Source organism: Arctopsyche grandis, chromosome 6 (assembly GCF_051622035.1).
Source record: "Arctopsyche grandis isolate Sample6627 chromosome 6, ASM5162203v2, whole genome shotgun sequence".
In the NCBI taxonomy this organism is placed as follows: Eukaryota; Metazoa; Arthropoda; class Insecta; order Trichoptera; family Hydropsychidae; genus Arctopsyche; species Arctopsyche grandis.
The window spans coordinates 3015870-3036498 of NC_135360.1; the positions used below are offsets into that span (position 1 = coordinate 3015870).

The window sequence follows — 20629 nt, forward strand, 5'->3', positions numbered from 1 at the left end:
CGCTTGATCTTACATTTGATTAGTTGAATCGCACGATCACAGCTTTATTCGTTTTCGTTACTCTTAATTGGTTGCGTACGAGCCCTCATCAAATCTTCGGTGAGTCGTTTTCATTTTGATAACAGCAAACTTTTTTCAAATCGGTTTAACTTTTTCTCGTAATTTTTATTTAAATATATTAAGATTTTTTTTCTTTTAAAAATGGAAGAACAAAAGAATTCAGTAAAATATTTACAAAATTTGCACTTTTCGCGACTAGAACTTACCGAAAAAGTCGCTATAAAAGCATTAGGCTGCCTCACGCCCAATTTAATTATTTCACAGCCTGCAACTAGTAGATCTTTTAGTTACTCGCGAAAATTTAATCCAGACATTTATAAAAAATACAATTGGTTAACGAGATGTACAGAAAAAAACGCGTTATTTTGTTATCCGTGTCTTTTGTTTGGAGGCGAGTCGCCAGGCGAAGCATCTTGGACGAAAACAGGACTTAAAACATTTAAACGATTAATTTAAAAACACGAGGGAAGTGTCGAACACTTAAAAAATGTGTGTAATCTCACGATTTTGGGAAGCTTGTCGGCGGGAAATAGATAAGCATAACGAAAACGTCAAAAAAAAATCGGGATGTTTTATTTAAAATTATTGATTGCATTAAATTTTGCGGTAAATTTGAAATGCCAATGAGGGGACACGATGAAACAGATAATTCAAAAAATCCAGGAGTTTTTCGGGGGCTTCTAGAATATTCACAAAATTTCGACGATTCTTTAAAAAAACATTTTCAAACTCCTTCGGTTTTTAAAGGGACATCAAAAACTATTCAAAATTAACTTTTAGATTGTATTTTGAACGTGTGTAGGGAACAAATAAGTGCTGAAATAAAAAAAGCAACTTATCTAGCTGTTATGGCAGATGAAACAACCGATGTATCGATGCATTGTCAACAGGTTAATGTTTTTCGTTACGAATTAGGGGGTTAAGTTTTTGAAAAGTTTTGGGGTTTTTTTTAATCCGCGTCGCGAAATCAGCAAGAACGAATTTTTTTTAGCAATCTTACTGGAGTACCAGCGTATTTTTCGAAATCTTCATCGCGTTTGGACGCACCCCTTTAATGGGTGGTGAATTTTGCTAGTTTTTTTTTCAATAATACTTAAATGCACATGTAAGTGGTCGTACGCCAAAAATTGTGCTTATTTTGTCCTGTTATGACATGATAGAATAATTATGGTGACATTTTTTAGACATCTTTTCAGTGCAGCCCCGCCACTAAAAATTATCACGAGCCGCCACTGTATATGTTTAATAATACATTTAATATTTTATTTATTAATGATATTTTTTTTATTAGTTGGATGGACGAACTATTGGGGCCTTCGACAGAGTAAATATTACTTACAATATCACCCATATCGAAAAGGGTGATATTGTAAGTAATGTTGACCGTTTTGAAGACCCCACTAACTTGTATGGTGACAGATGAATTAAAATGTTGCTGTACTGGCTGTAAAGTGTTACAGCGCCGCGCTGAACGCTGCGCAGCCCGGAGTTTCGGAACGAGAAAGAGAAAGAGCTATTTGCAACTGCAGATAGCTCTTTCTCTTTCACTCACTCTGCCGTTTTGGGCTGGACAGTCGGCAGCCTTCGCCTGTTAAACGACATTCATCTGTCAGTTTGTTTAAGATTTCGCGCGCTTGATCTTACATTTGATTAGTTGAATCGCACGATCACAGCTTTATTCGTTTTCGTTACTCTTAATTGGTTGTGTACGAGCCCTCATCAAATCTTCGGTGAGTCGTTTTCATTTTGATAACAGCAAACTTTTTTCAAATATGTTTAACTTTTTCTCGTAATTTTTATTTAAATATATTAAGATTTTTTTTCTTTTAAAAATGGAACAACAAAAGAATTCAGTAAAATATTTACAAAATTTGCACTTTTCGCGACTAGAACTTACCGAAAAAGTCGCTATAAAAGCATTAGGCTGCCTCACGCCCAATTTAATTATTTCACAGCCTGCAACTAGTAGATCTTTTAGTTATTCGCGAAAATTTAATCCAGACATTTATAAAAAATAAAATTGGTTAACGAGATGTACATAAAAAAACGCGTTATTTTGTTATCCGTGTCTTTTGTTTGGAGGCGAGTCGCCAGGCGAAGCATTTTGGACGAAAACAGGAGTTATTGACTTAAAACATTTAAACGATAAATTTAAAAACACGAGGGAAGTGTCGAACACTTAAAAAATTTGTGTAATCTCACGATTTTGGGAAGCTTGTCGGCGGGAAATAGATAAGCATACCGAAAACGTCAAAAAAAATCGGGATGTTTTATTTAAAATTATTAATAATACTTAAATCCATATGTAAGTGGTCGTACGCCAAAAATTGTGCTTATTTTGTCCTGTTATGACATGATAGAATAATTATGGTGACATTTTTTAGACATCTTTTTAGTGCAGCCCCGCCACTAAAAATTATCACGAGCCGCCACTGGAAATATCACAATCAATAGGAAAAACATCTGACTATTGATTCCAATACTCACTTTGAGCACAGCAATACTAGATTTTGAGTTAAAGACCGCAAAAGCCAAAAAACTGTAAAAATCGCGCATTTTTTTAAACGCTCATATTTCGTAAACGATCACCAACCAACAAAAATTCATTATCATATTCGAATTCAGTGGGTCAAAGTCAGTAAAGATTGGTTAGTCTCCGCTCCGGTAATTTTTTTTTTGTTGCTCACAAAACGCTCGTCCAAAAGTCACTAAAATTTCTGGCAGTCGAAAAATCCAGCACACTAACGATTACTATCGTACTAACAAGAACTCGAGTGCCAAATATTCCGTATTTGAGATTTTCATGGCAAAAATTGTCTTTTGGGGCCTAGGCCCCGGGAGCATCAAGCCGCAACATCCTCAAATCTAGTCAGCGTGCTTATGCGTCAAGTTTGTAACGAATGTTACTAAATGTAATATTCGTTACATTTAGAATGTACTAAACTATGCGGTTTTCACATGTGTCATATTACTCACACGTTGTACGTTTTCGTTCTCGTTCTCGTTCTCCTCCATAAGTAGGTAAAATCCGTTTCTCGAAAACAGTTATAACATTTTGGTTAGTGTTCAAAAAACCCTAAGAGTATAAAGTCCAAATATTGCTTTTATACTTTTGCTAAAAATGTACATATTATTTGCGGGGGCCTCGGGCCCCCTTCGACAGCCGGGCCCAGGTTATTTACATACCCTCCCCCTCCCTCTTATCGGCCTTGACTGTACATATTGAGTCGTCTAGTTCCAAAACCCGGTAAAAGCGTTTCACTCATTTGTTGGTAAACGCAGTTTTTCTGCCACAACTTTATTTAGTGGATTTCATTTACAAAGTTTTATTTTAGTGAAAGATATACGATTTAAAATTATTTTGCGATTCAATTTTTTGGAAAATTTTTGAGATTAAATGAAATATTAAGACTTGAAAATAATTTTGAACGAAAAATGATGGATTTTTAAGTAAACTTTACATTCATATACAGTATATAAGGCACGATGGGGAGAGGCAGGGAACTTGTTTCTGTCATCAAGCGGAGAAAGATGGAGTACCTCGGACACATGATACGGGGTCCAAAATACGAATTTCTCCGTTTGATAACCATGGGGAAAATAGAAGGAAAAAAATGGATTGGCAGGAAAAAGTTATCTTGGCTTCGAAACATGCGCATGTGGACCGATATGAGCGCCGAAGAGCTATTCCGAGCCGCTGAAGACCGATGCGGATAAATTCAAATAATCGACGAGGTGGTCGCCAACGTCCGGATGCGGACAAGGCATTAACAAGAAGAAGAAGAAGTATATAAATCAGTTAGTTTATTGAACAAAAACGTGTAGCGATAAATTTAAAATATCGGGCGAAATTAAATTTAAAGATGGGCGAGTGCATCGGTAAAAATTGCACAATACATTCAAAAACACACAATAAACAACATGAGATAATTTTTTATAAGTAAATTGATCCGATTGTATTCTGTGCGATGTAGCGTATTTATAGAGACGTACCGCGTAAAATTGACAACAATTATTTATTCGTAAGGGCCCCTCTATTCTTATTACATCTCTCTGAACGGGAATTGCACGCGTTAAGGTCTGTCCATACTTAACAGCACTGCACGGCTTCAGCACTGCACGACTCCGTTTCAAATATGTCATTTTATTACATTTCTATTCATATCTACCTACACGTCGCGGTCACGTCACGCTTACAGCAATTTGGCCGAGTGCAAGGCAAAATCGGCTTACTTATACATTACAGGCCATGACGACACGGCGCAATATTGCTTACGTCGTATTGTTGAGTACTTACAATATGAATGTATGGAGGATGAACGAATGAGACGACTGGCATGTTAATGCACGTGTTTATTATATGACAGCTGAAGACAGAGTGAGTAGCGGCTCTCCGAATCCAGCCGGGTTGGTCCCCACTCGCAGGAAGGCAACCAAACTCGACCATGTCATATAAGCGAGCCGCCACAAATGCATACGCGTGCATTCGAAGCTACGCGTCAGAATACAAGTCAGCAAAAATGTTTCGGCATTTATCGAACGAAAAATTATGTATAATCGCGTTTTTGTTGGAAGAAGAAGCTCAGGAAGGCAATAAAAAAGCACGGAGGCGTTTTTATGTGCATCCCATGTTAAAAAATAGAAAAACCGAACGAGAGTTTTGGACACTGTATAAGGAGCTTGTGGATGATGGACAAAATTTTTTTAAATATTTCCGTAAAATATTAAAATTTTTTTTAAATATTTGCGCCAAAACCATGTTGAAAGATTGAACAGCTGTCAACTGTCACTATCGATAATTGGTCCAAAACAGCAAAACGGCAGACTCATGGCACGTAATTCGCGTGTATATTTCCACGATGGCCAAAAAAACGGATCCGATACGTTGACGGATGTTGCTGTTAGGTATGAACGGGAAATGTCGGGTACTGCTGTAAGCCTGCCGTGGCGTAAACGTGACGGTTGGTATAAATATACCCATACAAAATGTACCAAAGAATACTTTTCGTACGACCGGATACCTGCTGAAGTCGGTACGTGCTGACTAGGTATGAACAGACCTTTACTGTGGCATTGCACACATGTCGGGTTCAGCTATTAAATAAATAAATGTAGGGGAAAGTCGTCTTGTATTGGACTATGTTTAAAAGAAAAAGCATTTATATTACAAAATTTTCCACGCATTATTTTTAGGTTCCATTATTTTCAGCGTTTACTGGCTCAATTATTGTTTAAAATCTAATATTTTACATTTTCGCAATGAGATTTTTTTTAAATAGTAGTATGTAGTTTTTGGGTAGCTATCCTGGTAATACTCCAAGCATTTGACATTTGGAATTGGACACCAAACGTCAATGAAACGTCAGATTCGGTGTAAATCGTAGCCGCTATAGAGAAGAGCACATCAAAGACCCTCAACTCCAAACATCTAAATCGTCTAAATCCACTTCTCACTCTCCACTCTCCAGAAGTTCGTACTTCTGCCGAAATAGCGATGGAGTGCAGACTTCTCCACCAGAGGCTTTCGTCTCCATCTATGACGACCCTCATCCACGGCGATTGGTGCAACGCATTTGGACCTGCTGTCAGCTGTGGGTCAGTCACACTTAAACCATTACTATTGTTGATGCGTTGGTCCTTGTAATCATCAATTCCATCCTCATTTGCAGGTTACGAAAGACGACCAACTGCCAGATATGATATGCCACTCGTGCGTCGACAATCTGGAATTGCTCAAAAGCCTTCGAAATGCTTGTCTTCGAAGCGACGAAGTGTCGAAGATGAGATCAGGCGAGTATTTAAAAGTCAAGCCGGAGGAAGTTTTATTGGATGATTTCATGTGTGAAGATGAGTCGGACGCTAATTTGCCACCAATCATTTCTAGTTCCTCGAACTTTGGCATGGTAAGTAAACAGAACTCGAGTGCCTTAGAACAGTGGTTTACAATATTTTCTGTCTCTGAGCTAGTATATACATATGTATTCAAACCTTTGCTATACATGCTTATTAGATAAATTTGCAGAATATATTTAGGTAGTAGTAACTATTAAATCTCACTGATTTTAAAAATGTCATCTGAATGAGTAAAGACAAATCGTTTACTGGAAAACTCAACCTTATGACACAGACATCATCTGATGATACAAAAAATGGTATTAATGTAACATTCTTATTTTTTATTTTATTTATTTATTTATATGGCAAACTGCTAATACATATAACACAAAATAACAACAAAAAATTATAAATCATCTTCCACAAAGGTATCCATTAACACCCTCCAAGAAAGCATCAATGTTATTAGAACTTCTAATGCTTTCAGGAAGGGCATTATACATTTGAACACCTCTGTGAAAAACACCTCCTGCAGTTTTAGCTTTCTTAACTCTACCTCTATTCGTTCAAAATCATTTACTATTATGTCTTTCTACTTCTTTTACATTTACTTCTTCGCGGACATATTTTCCCGTGCACTGATCTTACGTAAATAAACGCCCAAAGTTTATTTTTATTTAACGTAGGGGAGATGTATCATGAAAGGGCCATTCGCGGTTGCCAGTCTATGTTAAATAATGTCACAGAAATTAATATTATGTTTTAACAATGGCAACACTGCAAAACTCTCCACTTGATCTGAGAGTTCAGGATCTAATGTGTTCGGACTTATGTGCGAAAGTTTATTTCCGTTACCAAAAGTGTTTTTTATTTCTATTTTCTGCTGAAGCAAATAACTGTAATTCCTTTTTTAGTGTGTGCTACTTTGAGAAGGGACACGGTCGATTGGGCGCCCAGGACGATTGGGCGATCAGTGTTACTCGCCACTGCGACAATTGGACGACGAGACTGGCGGACACTGCGTCAATTGGGCGCCCATCGCACTGGGCGATCATCGACTGGCCGACGGCGACCGGGCGACCAGGGCGCGTGGGCGACCACCGACACGGCCCGCTGGTGAAGTGGTCGCCAAGCTTACGTAAACTCTGCGTTTTGCAAGGAACGACCGCGACCGTCTCCGTTATAGGAATTTCCGATGCACTGACAAATATTCTACCTACATACATATGCTTTATACCGCTTTATTTTTCGTTTCAGTTTTACCAATTTTTCGTAACAACACGAATCATACTATTAATTTTTTTCGCTATATTATATTACATTTGCTGGAATTTTATATTAAACGTACTTTTATAAATACATGTGTAGCACCTTTTCACAAAAAATAATTGTAAGATGACAAATCATATGTACCTACATATTCTCCAAAATAATATAAAAGAAAAATGATCGATTGAATCTTTCGCGCAGTGCTTTTAGTTTTTTTTCAAATGGACACACTTTTTTTTCTTTTAAATGTTATATTTCAGTTTTATCAATTGGATAAATTCACACTCTTTTTTTTTACTATGAGTGGCAGTTTTATTGCCTAAAGATAAATAATACCGCGTCTCATAGGCTAGGCTAGAGATGCTCTGCAAGTCATTTTGATAAAAGAGTTCTCAAAACGACTTTTGACAACTGTTTCTCGAACTACTTTTTTTCTTGATTGTTTTACATGACATGTTATACATACATATGTAAGGTTTTTCAACGGGTTTTTGCGGTATCATAAATTCATGGCCCTCAAATTTGGTTTAAAATTATGCAATGACGTAAATGATTTTATACCCTTTATCCTTTTATTAAATTCAAATTATTCTGAAATGGTTTTCATCGTTTTTTCAAAACCTCTCCGATAAAATAAACGTTTTTTATTCCAAAAAAAATGGCAAAGTTTCAAAGCGATCGGAAAAGTTTTAGGAGGTTTGTCCAAAACTAAGATAAACCTTGTAATTTTCAAATGTTATAATTAGCATGGAAATAATTTTTTCAATGTATGTATGTGTTGTATGAATGCATGTACATACATACATATGTACATATGTTATTTTGAAAATTTTCAATTTAATATTTATTTTCATTATTCATCAATGAAAAGTAAATCAAAAAACTTTATTAATATTATGATTTGATGAATATACTAAATACTGGCGATTCTAGAATTGATTTAATGTTGAGAGTTACAAATTTTACAAGTTTTTGATTTTCGTAAGATTAAAAATAAGCACCAATCACACGGTTGATCCCATATTTTATCGAGATACGAGAATCTCGAATTTTCATAATAAAATATTCTCGAGAAATGAGAATCTCGTAATTTTACAATAAAATATTCTCGAGAAACGAGAATCAAAATTTCTCGAGAAATCTCGAGACAAGATTTCTCGATCAGAACCTCTAGTTCTATGGTTATTGTTGAAAATTATGCTTTTTAAATAATTATTTAATAACGAGTCCATAATGTTATGATGCGTTTAGGTACATATGTATGTATGTACATATATCAAAAACTACGTACATAGATAAAGTAAAAATTAGCCGTAAGAATTAAAAATATAGACATTTTCGTCATATTAAAATTTTATATGATAGTTTATAGTAATTTATAGTAATTAAGGCTCATTTCGTTTATCAATAATTTAATATATTACTATGTAGGTAAATATCTATTGCTTTTGTAAATTAGAAACATACATACATACATATATATATATATATATATATATATATATATATATATATATATATATATATATATATATATATATATATATATATATATATAACGAATTATGTTTACATCTATGTATAACTGTCATCCAGCGCTCATCTGTTCAACTAATATATAATTTCTTTAATAATATTTTTTCAAGCCTATTTCACCCTTTTGCAAATGAAATTCACCCTTTTTGCAAATGAAATTCATCCTTTTGCAAATGAAATTAGTACTTTTGCAAATGAAAATTAATCCTTTTGCAAATGAAATTCGTCCTTTTCAAAAATCGTATTAAAAAATAAAGAAACCGAATTAAACAAAATGTGCTTTTTATGTATTATAGTTTAAACTTATATTTATATTTGTACATACCATAGATATTTATTTAGAAGGTGCAAATACTATTTTTATTTTTTTATTTTCAATTTTTCAATTTTCATTCTGTTAATCTGAATCAATTTTCATTGTGTCAAGTGAATTTCATTAGCAAAAGGGTGAAATAGGCTTGTAAAAACTGTATATAAGTATTTTTATTTTTATTTTTGAACATTAAATTTGTACGAATATCAACACAAATTAAAAATCATGCGGTTCAAAGTCACCATGCACATTTTATTTATATTTACTTTATCTATGTATGTACGTAGTATAGATTAAGTTTTGTATAATTTGTTTTCGCATTCCGTTACGGATCCCTTCGACAAAAAAAAGGGTAGGTACCTGGGTCAGATTCATTCTCGCTCGGTTTTCGGAACAATAGACTGACCATTTAAGACTCGAAATATCTCCTACAATAGAAAGTTATAAAAAACTCCTGAATGCTAGACAATAACACGTTTTGTATATATATCTATATGTAGTATTTTTCTTTGATATTCAATGATGAAATTCAAATAGAAGAAATATCGCATGATTTTTAATTTGTGTCGATATTCGTACAAATTTACGTAAAAAATATTCGTACAAATTAAATGTTCAAAAATAAAAATATAAATACTTATATAATAGCGCGAATTGCATCGGCTTTCGATGATCTTAAAAAATATTTATTTATTTATTTATTTTAAACAGACCATTGTGGCATAACAGGAATTCCTAAAGCGCCACAATGGTCAAAAAATATAACACAAAAAAGAAAAAAAAAAACAAAATAACAATTATGGGATCAACCGTGTGATTGGTGCTTATTTTTAATCTTACGAAAATCCAAAACGTGTAAAATTTGTAACTCTCAACATTAAATCAATTCTAGAATCGCCAGTATTTAGTATATTCATCAAATCATAGTATTAATAAAGTTTTTTGATTTACTTTTCATTGATGAATAATGAAAATAAATATTAAATTGAAAATTTTCAAAATAACATATGTACATATGTATGTACATTCATACAACACACACATACATACATTGAAAAAATTATTTCCATGCTAATTATAACATTTGAAAATTACAAGGTTTATCTTAGTTTTGGACAAACCTCCTAAAACGTTTCCGATCGCTTTGAAACTTTGCCATTTTTTTGGAATAAAAAACGTTTATTTTATCGGAGAGGTTTTGAAAAAACGATGAAAACCATTTCAGAATAATTTGAATTTAATAAAAGGATAAAGGGTATAAAATCATTTACGTCATTGCATTATTTTAAACCAAATTTGAGGGCCATGAATTTATGATACCGCAAAAACCCGTTGAAAAACCTTACATATGTATGTATGTATAACATGTCATGTAAAACAATCAAGAAAAAAAGTAGTTCGAGAAACAGTTGTCAAAAGTCATTTTGAGAACTCTTTTATCAAAATGACTTGCAGAGCATCTCTAGCCTAGCCTATGAGACGCGGTATTATTTATCTTTAGGCAATAAAACTGCCACTCATAGTAAAAAAAAAGAGTGTGAATTTATCCAATTGATAAAACTGAAATATAACATTTAAAAGAAAAAAAAGTGTGTCCATTTGAAAAAAAACTAAAAGCACTGCGCGAAAGATTCAATCGATCATTTTTCTTTTATATTATTTTGGAGAATATGTAGGTACATATGATTTGTCATCTTACAATTATTTTTTGTGAAAAGGTGCTACACATGTATTTATAAAAGTACGTTTAATATAAAATTCCAGCAAATGTAATATAATATAGCGAAAAAAATTAATAGTATGATTCGTGTTGTTACGAAAAATTGGTAAAACTGAAACGAAAAATAAAGCGGTATAAAGCATATGTATGTAGGTAGAATATTTGTCAGTGCATCGGAAATTCCTATAACGGAGACGGTCGCGGTCGTTCCTTGCAAAACGCAGAGTTTACGTAAGCTTGGCGACCACTTCACCAGCGGGCCGTGTCGGTGGTCGCCCACGCGCCCTGGTCGCCCGGTCGCCGTCGGCCAGTCGATGATCGCCCAGTGCGATGGGCGCCCAATTGACGCAGGGCCCAATTGACGCAGAGTCCGCCAGTCTCGTCGTCCAATTGTCGCAGTGGCGAGTAACACTGATCGCCCAATCGTCCTGGGCGCCCAATCGTCACGTACCGTTTGAGAACGTCAATTAATTCACCTGTTATCAAGGATTACGCTTTGTAAGTTTATTTTCTCTAAACTGTGTGATTTTTTTTATTTTTAGGCTATTTCTCAAAAAGAACTATTTCCTTGAAAGAGCCATTCAATGTTTTCATGAAAGAGCCGGCCCTTTCATGGAAAATTACTTGCATGATAATTTCTTTTAAAATTTTCAGTCGTTTAATTGAATTATTTTATTAGTAATATCTATTATGTATTTTAGATCCAAAATGTCGAAAAGAATAAGAAAATCTCCTACAGACATTGAAAATGCTGTTAAAGAAATCCTCGAAAAAAATCAAAGCATCCGCTCAGTCGCTACTAGTTACGGAATAGCTAGATCAGCTCTAGGTAGACACGTTTCAATGGCTCGGCAGAAGATAAGCAACAATATAGAGTTTCACTATACTCCAAAAATTGGCAATCGCAAAGTGTTTTCTCCTGAACAAGAACAGATTCTCTCATCGTATTTAAAGAAGGCGTCAAAAATGTGCTGCGGATTGACCACAGTGCAAACTAGAGAGCTGGCACATCAGTTTTCCAATATAAATAACATTTCAACTCCATCTGATTGGCACAGGAATAAGAAAGCTGGTGTGCATTGGCTAAGTGACTTTTTAAAAAGGAATGGTGGATTAACCCTTCGGCAACCACAACCTACATCACTAACTAGGGGTACAATTTTTAATAAAACAAATACGGATGTTTTTGGAACTTGTACGAAACTGGCTGCTCGACTGTTACGAACCACCAAAAGTAATCGCTGAACGTGCATGCAAGCATGTAAGCTCTGCTGAAAAGGGTGTTTTAGTCACTTTTCTTGCATTTATAAATGCTTGTGGAAATACAGTTCCTCCTGTATTTATTTTCCCTAGAGTGCACTTCCAAGAGTTCATGTTAACTGGAGCACCAGCTGGAAGTTTGGCCATGGCTCATCCAAGTGGGCGGATGACAGAAGAACATTTTATTCAATCTCTCGGCCATTTTGTTAAGCACACAAAGCCGACTGCAGAATCGCCTATCCTCATACTCATGAAGAACCACAACACACACGTGAACATAAACGTTGTTACTTTCGCTAGTCAAAATAATTTAATAATTTTGACACTACCTCCACATTGCAGCCGTCGAATGCAGCCACTCGATGTTGCAGTTTATGGACCTTTCAAAATGCGTTATCGACGAGCTATGAACGATTGGTCAATATCAAATCCAGGAAAATCCATATCAATTTACGACATTGCCCAAATTGTCAATGTAGCTTTCACCAGCTCTTTTTCACTATCCAACATAACAAAAGGTTTCGAAAAAACGGGAATATATCCATTTAATAAAAACATATTTACACAGGACGATGTTTTGTCTTCACTCGTTACTAATCGGCTTATTCCTGACAGTGAACCTAATCTTCGACTTGAAAATAATCGCCTTGAACTTGGAATAGTATCACCAAATGTCATTTGACCATTTCCCAATGACGGTCCTCGAAAAAATACAGTAACCAAACACAAAAAGAAAGTCATTCGCTATAACAGAAGCTCCAGAAAAGGATGAACTGGCAACAAATCTAAAAACCCAAAATAAATAAGGCGAGTTACAAGATCATTCCGAAGGTTTAGTATCGTGAAACACGGCCGCAGGATAAGTCGAATAAGAACACGAGTGTTTGTTATGTATGCAAAAAAAGGACTAAAAAATAATCCATGTGGAGTGGATAGTATCCAAAATCTGCTCATCGTGGGCGCACAATGAATGTGGAATAATGGGCAAACTAAAGTATTGTAAGAATTGCTTTGAAACCTGAACTTCTTTGATTTATTCTGTTCTCTGATCTTTCTATTCTTTCAGATGTTGAAACAATAAAAAGTTATGTAAAATTTTGTTCTTTTTTTCATTTCAATAAATAGTATGTATGTTCAATGTTTAATAAAAGTTTATATTATAATTATATTGTTTTAAATTGTTACCGATAAATATAAATTAGATAGAACGAAAACATGACATTGTAAAAGAAACAAACACATAAACAGAAACAAAATTTTTCACATATAATTTCAATGTTTAATGTTTTTTAAAATCCTATGCATACGAAACCGCAAGAACAATTTATAATGTTTTTTTTTTTATCAATTTCCCTCCCTAAAGGTTCTTTTTATGTTTTATTAATATATTTTTAAATTTTCGATTGATTAAACGGTATTTACGAGTCTTATAAACATAGCCCTATCATGGTACTTCTCCGCTAATATACTGGGAGACCTTCAGCCCGCAGCCCATATGGACGAGCCACCACTGGTACACATTTTATTCATTTATTTATTACAATTTTGCCATATTGACTTAACAGAGTAGTTCCAAGTCGTCACTATGGCAAAACAAAAAAGTAAAAAAGTAATACAATGAGAAAAAATTACATAAATATAAAACAAATACAAAAATAAAACACTACGATCTCAAATTAAACAAACATGGATATTCATAGTGGTGTGTGTCCACACAAATGTGACGTTTGTTAAAAATCATTCACTTTTCGTTTTTCACTTTCAAGGCATTTGAAGTCTCACACTTGAGACAAGCCACATAAATGTAATATTTATTTTGAATCATGCCTTTTTGAGCCATATAAGTATTCATTCTAAAGTAAATCCTGCTTATACATACATATGAATACCAGAAATAAAAAAGGACCCAAGTGCCAAAAAATTCAAAATCGGTTTTTGGCTAGAAATACGTTCTTCTTATATGCCAACGACAATCTTTTTATGGTCCAAGTCCCCAAAATCGTTAATCAATTATATAAATACATATATCAAAAGCAAGTTTGTATTGCTCATACAATTGTTTTACAATGCATTGACAAAAACCAAAGATCTTAGATCCTTTTTTATTTCCGGTATTCATATATTTATACCGGTTCGGTGATTATTCCACAAAAAGTGATCTCGCGAAAGTATCTAAAATCTCGATCACAGAACATCTGGCACCCAAAAACTCCATCAATCGAAAGGTATCCACGCGAAATATTGTACTGTAACGTACGCCGCGGATTAAGCGAATAGAATCCCAGAGACTATCTGTAACGGATATCTGTTAACGGATTAACTAAATGCATACCGTGCGACTGGTATAAGTGGGTTTTAAGGATTAGCGACAAGCTAAGTGCATGAAACAATGATTGCACTTCTCATACCGTGGGAATACATATCCGAATACGTGACTATACAGTAGGTAAACAGATTAGACGTCCTGAGAGACCGTGAGACCGGTGTAAGTGGTTTTAGGGATTAGCGACAAGCTAAGTGCATGAAAGCTAAACAATGATTGCACTTCTCATACCGTGGGAATACATATCCGAATACGTGACTATACTGTAGGTAAACAGATTAGACGTCCTGAGAGATCTACCCCTTATAAGGCGGTACGTAGGCGATATCATGTCACTCTGGACGGAGCAGTGACAGTACGTGTATCTCCTGAATCATCAATAAATGCTGTGAAACGACTGTTGGCTTTTACTTGGATCCTCCACCCACCCTTACGCAACAGTACCAACGAGAACTCGAGTGCCAGATGATCCGTGATCGAGATTTTAGTGACTTGCGCGAGATCGCTTTTTGCGGAACAATCCGTTTACCACTTATACTATGTATATATTACAGATTTGTTGATTAATTCATGTTGTATCTATGATAGAAATTAGAAGATGAACAATCTACTTAAATTAACCAATTATTATGATTCAGAGAGTGAAGAGGGAACATTTCCCAACAGACGCAAGGCACAGGTGAAACGAAGTTGGATTAGAACGAAGCAATTCAACACAGCAGAATTGGCAGAAAACTATGTCAATAATTTGAAAACGTGGAAGAAAACGACAACCTACAAAACTTCAACTGGAAATAAAATCACATATCGATGTTCAGCTGGTCAGTATAGGAGAAGTGAATGCCCTGCGGGAATTTATTTGTTCTACCACGCAGAAAGTTCCGTCGTTTCATTATATGAAACAAAGAATGAACACAGTAACCATGCAGATACGAATCGAGGCCTATCTATGTCGGCAAGAAAAATAGTGTGTCAGATGTTCGACGATGGAATCAAAAAACCGAATGCAATAATAGCTTCATTCCAAGATCGTGGGTTGCCAGAGCCAGACAAAACAAAACTGTACAATTTTCTGGCAAAACTACGCCATGAAAAGCTGGAAACACCAACTATATCTGTTACTGATGTATTTAATTGGTGTAATGCCAGAATGGGGGTTCCAGTTGAAGACGATAAACCCTTTGTGCTGGGTATTAATCTCGTAGTCGATGACTTGGACGATGAAAGACAAGATTTAAAATTTGTTATATCGACTAAGCGATTACTTCAACTTGTAAATAAAAATGAGGGGTTTCAAATGGATGCGACGTTTAAATTGACTTGGCAGGGGTATCCCGTTCTAATTGTTGGCTCGTCAGACATGAACCAAGTATTCCATCCGTATGCTATAGCCGTATGCAGTAATGAAACTGAGTCTGATTTTGCATTCATTTTTAGTTCTATAAAAGAATCATATTTTAAAATATATAACACAGAGTGCAATCCAAAAATCTTACTGGCTGATGCCAGCAGTGCAATTACTGACGGATTCAAAGCTGTTTTTGGACTTTCCTTCCGGAGACTAATGTGCTATTTCCATGTCGCCAAAAACATCGACAGTGAGCTGCGTGGAATGAAAGATAAAGACGAAATAAGAAGTGACATTGAATGTCTTCATTTATGCCCTAATGATGAAACCTTTAATATAGTTACAGAATTATTTTTGAAAAAATGGAATGACAAAAAAGACGTAGAAATCACAACATTCATAGAATATTTTAAATCAGTGTGGCTTGAAAGTAATCGTTATTGGTATGTGGGTGCTAGGAATCACTTTCCCATTACCAATAATGGATTACAGTCAACGAATGCAGTAATAAAAAAAGAACATACGATTCGTGAACGCCTTCCTGTCGGTCAGTTTCTAGAAGTTTTAGAAAATTTAATTGTAAAAAGATGGTCAAATGAACGTGATCCAAAAAACTCTAATTTTAAACCATTTAGCATGAAACCCCAGTACTCTACAAAGATTTGGACAGAAGCTTATCAGTGGGCAAAATTGGAAGTCAAACTTTTAGAGGACAAAAAAGACAACAAAACAATTTTTTATTTTTCATCATCACATGAAAAACAGAAAATAACAGCAAAGATGGTTGATTTGTATCGCACATGGACTACTTTTGATGAATACAAAACTGAGTACAGTGACCGTATGTGGAAGGTGACTGTTGCATCTGATAGCAACGATTCTACTTCCACATGCTTGTGTCCTGATTTTGCAAAAAAAAATGTTTGTGTACACAGTTTGGGCATTTTCATACGTTTGGGGAAAGAGAAAGTGCCAAATGAAGCTAAAAGTAATTTACCGCTTGGACAGAAACGTAAGAGAGGTCGTCCCATTAGAGCCAAGAAAGCTATTCTAATATTATAAGTTTTATATCTTCAAGAGCTTTTACTTACGTCGTTTTAATTACATGTATACATATGTAGTACTATACATATTGTTGCGTGGACGTGAAAAGGGGTTTCCAGGATCGGAGAGAAAGACGCATCTAGTGTAGTAAAGGTTCTTCATTCGTCTGCACCCATCGGCCCGCTATCTTCGAATGACCCACAGTACAAAAGCGCCTAATATTTATACCCAATGGGCACTCTCCGTACAGGGAGATTATTGATCGATGGTTCGCGAAACCCCATTGGCCGTTGAACACCGCTCCTCTATTCGCCGAAGTCCTTTTTTGGCGGGAACGCGGAATCAGGTGATCAGCGCTGGTAAAACATCGGTCCACTAGCGCCATTCACCCAATCTCTACGTTACAATATTTTTATATGTGATAAAAATAATTTTCAAGTTGTTGGTATTTTTATTTAATTATTTTTGTATTTTTTCTAATAAAATTAATTTTTATAACTCCAACATTCTTAATGTTTATTTAAGAAAACTTAAAAAAATATTTGGTTTTATAAACAGGTAGTTTTCAAGTTTTTTTCTTATCATGGTTTTATATATCCTAATAAAAATTGGTTGTTATAGCCCTTTACAACCCAGAATTAAATAATTTCTTATGACCTTTTAAAACCCAGTTTTAAATAACAAATATTCAATTTCCAAATGAAAACTATTGAATTAAAAGTTTATGATACTACATATGTCAACATTTTCTAAATTGAAGTGTAACGTATCCTTAAAGAGTCAGTATTGAAAATAAAGTTTTTAATATTTCACATCAAAAAACCCAAAATTAAAACCAGAAAAATAATCGTAAGTGAAACGTAAAGGAGGTATGTAAATAATAATATCGCATAGATGAGACAATATTATGGTTCTAGAATCTAGATCCCTTAAGATTGAAAGTCAAATATAATGTCAAATAAAACAAAACTTATTTGTTCTTTATGGTAAATGTCTCATTTCCGTTTTGGTAATTTCTAATGATTAGGGTGACACCACTGACTCTAGATCTACTTGCGAATTAATTAAGCGGAGGAGAGGTAAAAAAAGTCGAAAGGTAATGGTCGTTACGAGTGGAGTGAGTTAGTGTCTAAGTGACAATGTTTCGGTTGGAAGAGTTTGAAAGATCAATTTGAGCAATTGAAGATGGCCGTGGAAATGGAAATAGAAATGGCGAAATAAAAAAAATAAGTAAAATATAAATATATAATTGTATTGTACAGCCTCATACTGTATATTGCGCCACAGTGCTCAATCTATTTAGTGGATTGTGTATTGATAAACTGCAGAATAGAGCAATGCTTGCAATTTTGAATGTTAGAAGTATGTTAGATGTATTGAAATGGTTGGATATTAGAAAGTCTTAAATTAATCACTTTAAAATTTGTATATAGTAAGCTAGATAAGAATCTATTACCCAAATATTTTAATAATTACATAGGAATAGGGATTTACATAATTATAAAACTAGAAATAGGAATAAATTAATTATAGGCAGAGTAAAAAAAGCAAGAACTGCAGGTGTCTTTCACAGAGGTGTTCAAATCTATGCCTTTCCTGAGAGCATTAGAAGTGCTGATAACATTGGTGCTTTCTTGAAGGGTGTTATTAATAAATGCAATGTTTGGCATTATAATTTTATGTTATAGTTACTAATTATAGTTTTTTTTTTTGTTAATTATATTATGTTATTTTGTAGTTACAATTATAGTTGTTACTTTTGTTATATATTTATTAGTAATTTGCTATTTTCGGATATGTAAATAATCGCACATGCTTTTAAATTTCATGTCGGAAAGTCAGCTCGGTGTGGAAATGAAGAGTCGAAGCTCGGCATCGCCATCGGAAATGTAAGTTTCAATGTACGAGTATGATTATTTAGCAATGATTGACAATATTCATCATTACAATCACTTTTCTTTCAGGTCCATCACCGAGACACCAACGTCGTCAAACGAGTAACTCATTTTTATATTGTTTCTGTATTATTATCAATTCTTGAATATATATATTAATAATCTCAATCGCTTATAAATTTCAGCTCAGATTGTGATTCCGAAACAAAAAGTGGAAGCTCGATCACATTATACGGAACGTAAGCTGTAACTGCTTATATCTATTATACATATGATTATTTATAGTAAATCACATATATTGTTATTAATCGAATTATTTTAAATTTCAGCTCTGATAGCGGTTCTGAAAACAAAAATCGGGGCTGGGCCATGCTATCTGAAATGTAAGTAGTAACTGCTAATATTATATATCCATGGTAGACAATTACAATTACAACCACTTTACTTTCAGGTTCAATGGAGAGGCTGCGTCCTCAATAACTGAGTAAGTCACACCGATTAACATACACATGTATATTATTCCCATAATATTATCAATTCTCGGATATGCGAATAATTGCTGTAATTTCAGTTTCAGCTCGGATAGCTGGACAAATGGACAAATGGATTTCATCGTATGCTGATCTAACAAATTCAAATTGGATTGTTTCCAAGTCGATAAACGTTTTATCTTTGCAGGTTTAATTCCTGTTCCTTTCATTTAAATATATAGTTAGGCATTATATACAGGCAGTTATTGTATATATAATGTGTATTAAATATATATATAATAACTGCCAGATATGTTAGCGTCAGTTATACGTTTTTGAAAGGGCTATCATAACTTTTACGATTCATCCCAATCCGTTGAGCGGCTTATGAGACAATTGAATCCAAAAACTTAAGAGAAGACCTAAAATTTAATACACATTATTTCAATTCTCGAATTCAAATTTTCGTGTTTATAAACGAAAATGAAACGAGTTAGCATTGGAGCAATTCATTTAGTATAAGATAATATTATAGATAAGAGTTAAAACCAGTGTCAACAATCCTTCTTCTATTTTCAATAGTCAGTTGTTTTTTTGTGCGGTTTTTCCACTATCATTGAAATTACATACCTTGAAGAAAATACATTTTTCGGTTATTTATCAATTCTTATTAATTGCTTACTTAAGATTTTATTCCTTTTGAGTGCAAAATATGTATGCATGGCGGATTTGAGTAGTTTGTTGAATTCTATTATCGATGATCTTATTTTAAATTTCAAAATGTGTTTTATCTGTGAGAAGACGATTATTTTAAAATCGGATGAGTGGTTATTTCCATGCGGTTTTTCATTATTATTGTAAAAACATGTTTTTCTGTAGTATAATGCCACATCCGCATAAATAATCAAGCGCTAACCCTTTAACTGTAAGTTCGTTTCAAAAAACTCGAAAAACTGTTTTTATTCCTGTAAAATATGTGAATATCGTTTTTACAAAATTTCATAAATCAAAATCCAAATTCCAATCCAGACACAACATCTTTGTTCAAATTATTAATTTTAGCCATCACTATTAAATATTTTTGTTTATTTAAAGATAACATTTATTACAAAATTGAGAGGGAATAAAAATAAATTCAATCTTTTCAATGATTATGAATAAATAAATAAATAACTAACTTAACGTTACTTTGTTTATTTTAACCTTATTTTATTTACCTTAAAAATAAAATAGTTAATAATATATTATAATTATTATTTCTTGTTAACAATTTTGTAAATTTGAAAAAAAAAAAAACTAGATTTTCCTATTAAATAAATAAATAAATAAAATTATTTTATATAAGATCTAATGGATAGACAACATTATGCATATACGTATTATTATTGATCTTGGAGTCTCTGTTAGACACAACATTTTTAAATGTGATTGTATGTTTAATGTAGAAAATAAAATAGATTTTTTTAATATAGAGATATTAATGTCGTATTCACGTAGTAACAGCAATATTTTGTTCGGTGATAACACAAAGCCATCATTTTAGTATCAGTTCTAAG

The 20629-nt window shown here is 33.8% G+C and overlaps 3 protein-coding genes and 1 long non-coding RNA gene across 8 annotated transcripts in view; 2 read left to right on the top strand and 2 right to left on the bottom strand.

The window, feature by feature from the left end:
* LOC143913567 (uncharacterized) overlaps window positions 1-20629 on the bottom strand; it is a 781442-nt gene that overhangs the window by 618116 nt on the left and 142697 nt on the right. The window lies entirely within an intron of this gene.
* The window catches only part of LOC143913589 (uncharacterized), a 459558-nt gene that overhangs the window by 415890 nt on the left and 23039 nt on the right, over window positions 1-20629 (bottom strand). The window lies entirely within an intron of this gene.
* Window positions 5391-20253, top strand: LOC143913562 (uncharacterized). 5 transcript variants are annotated; one of them, XM_077433437.1, is made up of 9 exons: window positions 5391-5655; window positions 5730-5899; window positions 6094-6212; window positions 18551-18597; window positions 18673-18705; window positions 18789-18842; window positions 18933-18986; window positions 19055-19087; window positions 19175-20253. In XM_077433437.1, exons 3-9 carry the CDS (start codon window positions 6198-6200, stop codon window positions 19224-19226), a joined length of 288 nt encoding a protein of 95 aa, XP_077289563.1. In that variant the 5' UTR covers window positions 5391-5655; window positions 5730-5899; window positions 6094-6197; the 3' UTR covers window positions 19227-20253. The 5 variants fall into 5 exon arrangements, with proteins under 5 accessions (XP_077289563.1, XP_077289561.1, XP_077289564.1 ...); XM_077433438.1 differs by lacking the exons at window positions 5391-5655; window positions 5730-5899 and having other exon boundaries at window positions 6147-6212; window positions 18547-18597; XM_077433436.1 differs by lacking the exons at window positions 5391-5655; window positions 5730-5899; window positions 6094-6212 and having other exon boundaries at window positions 17915-18597.
* Window positions 14915-17917, top strand: LOC143913700 (uncharacterized). The gene has a single exon (XM_077433663.1). It carries the CDS (start codon window positions 14915-14917, stop codon window positions 16724-16726), a length of 1812 nt encoding a protein of 603 aa, XP_077289789.1. The 3' UTR covers window positions 16727-17917.

What these genes read in the sequence shown, in the direction of transcription:
- LOC143913562 (XM_077433435.1), top strand. Translation starts at nt 11,914, where the DNA reads ATGTTTTTGGAACTTGTACGAAACTGGCTGCTCGACTGTTACGAACCA.
- LOC143913700 (XM_077433663.1), top strand. Translation starts at nt 14,915, where the DNA reads ATGAACAATCTACTTAAATTAACCAATTATTATGATTCAGAGAGTGAA.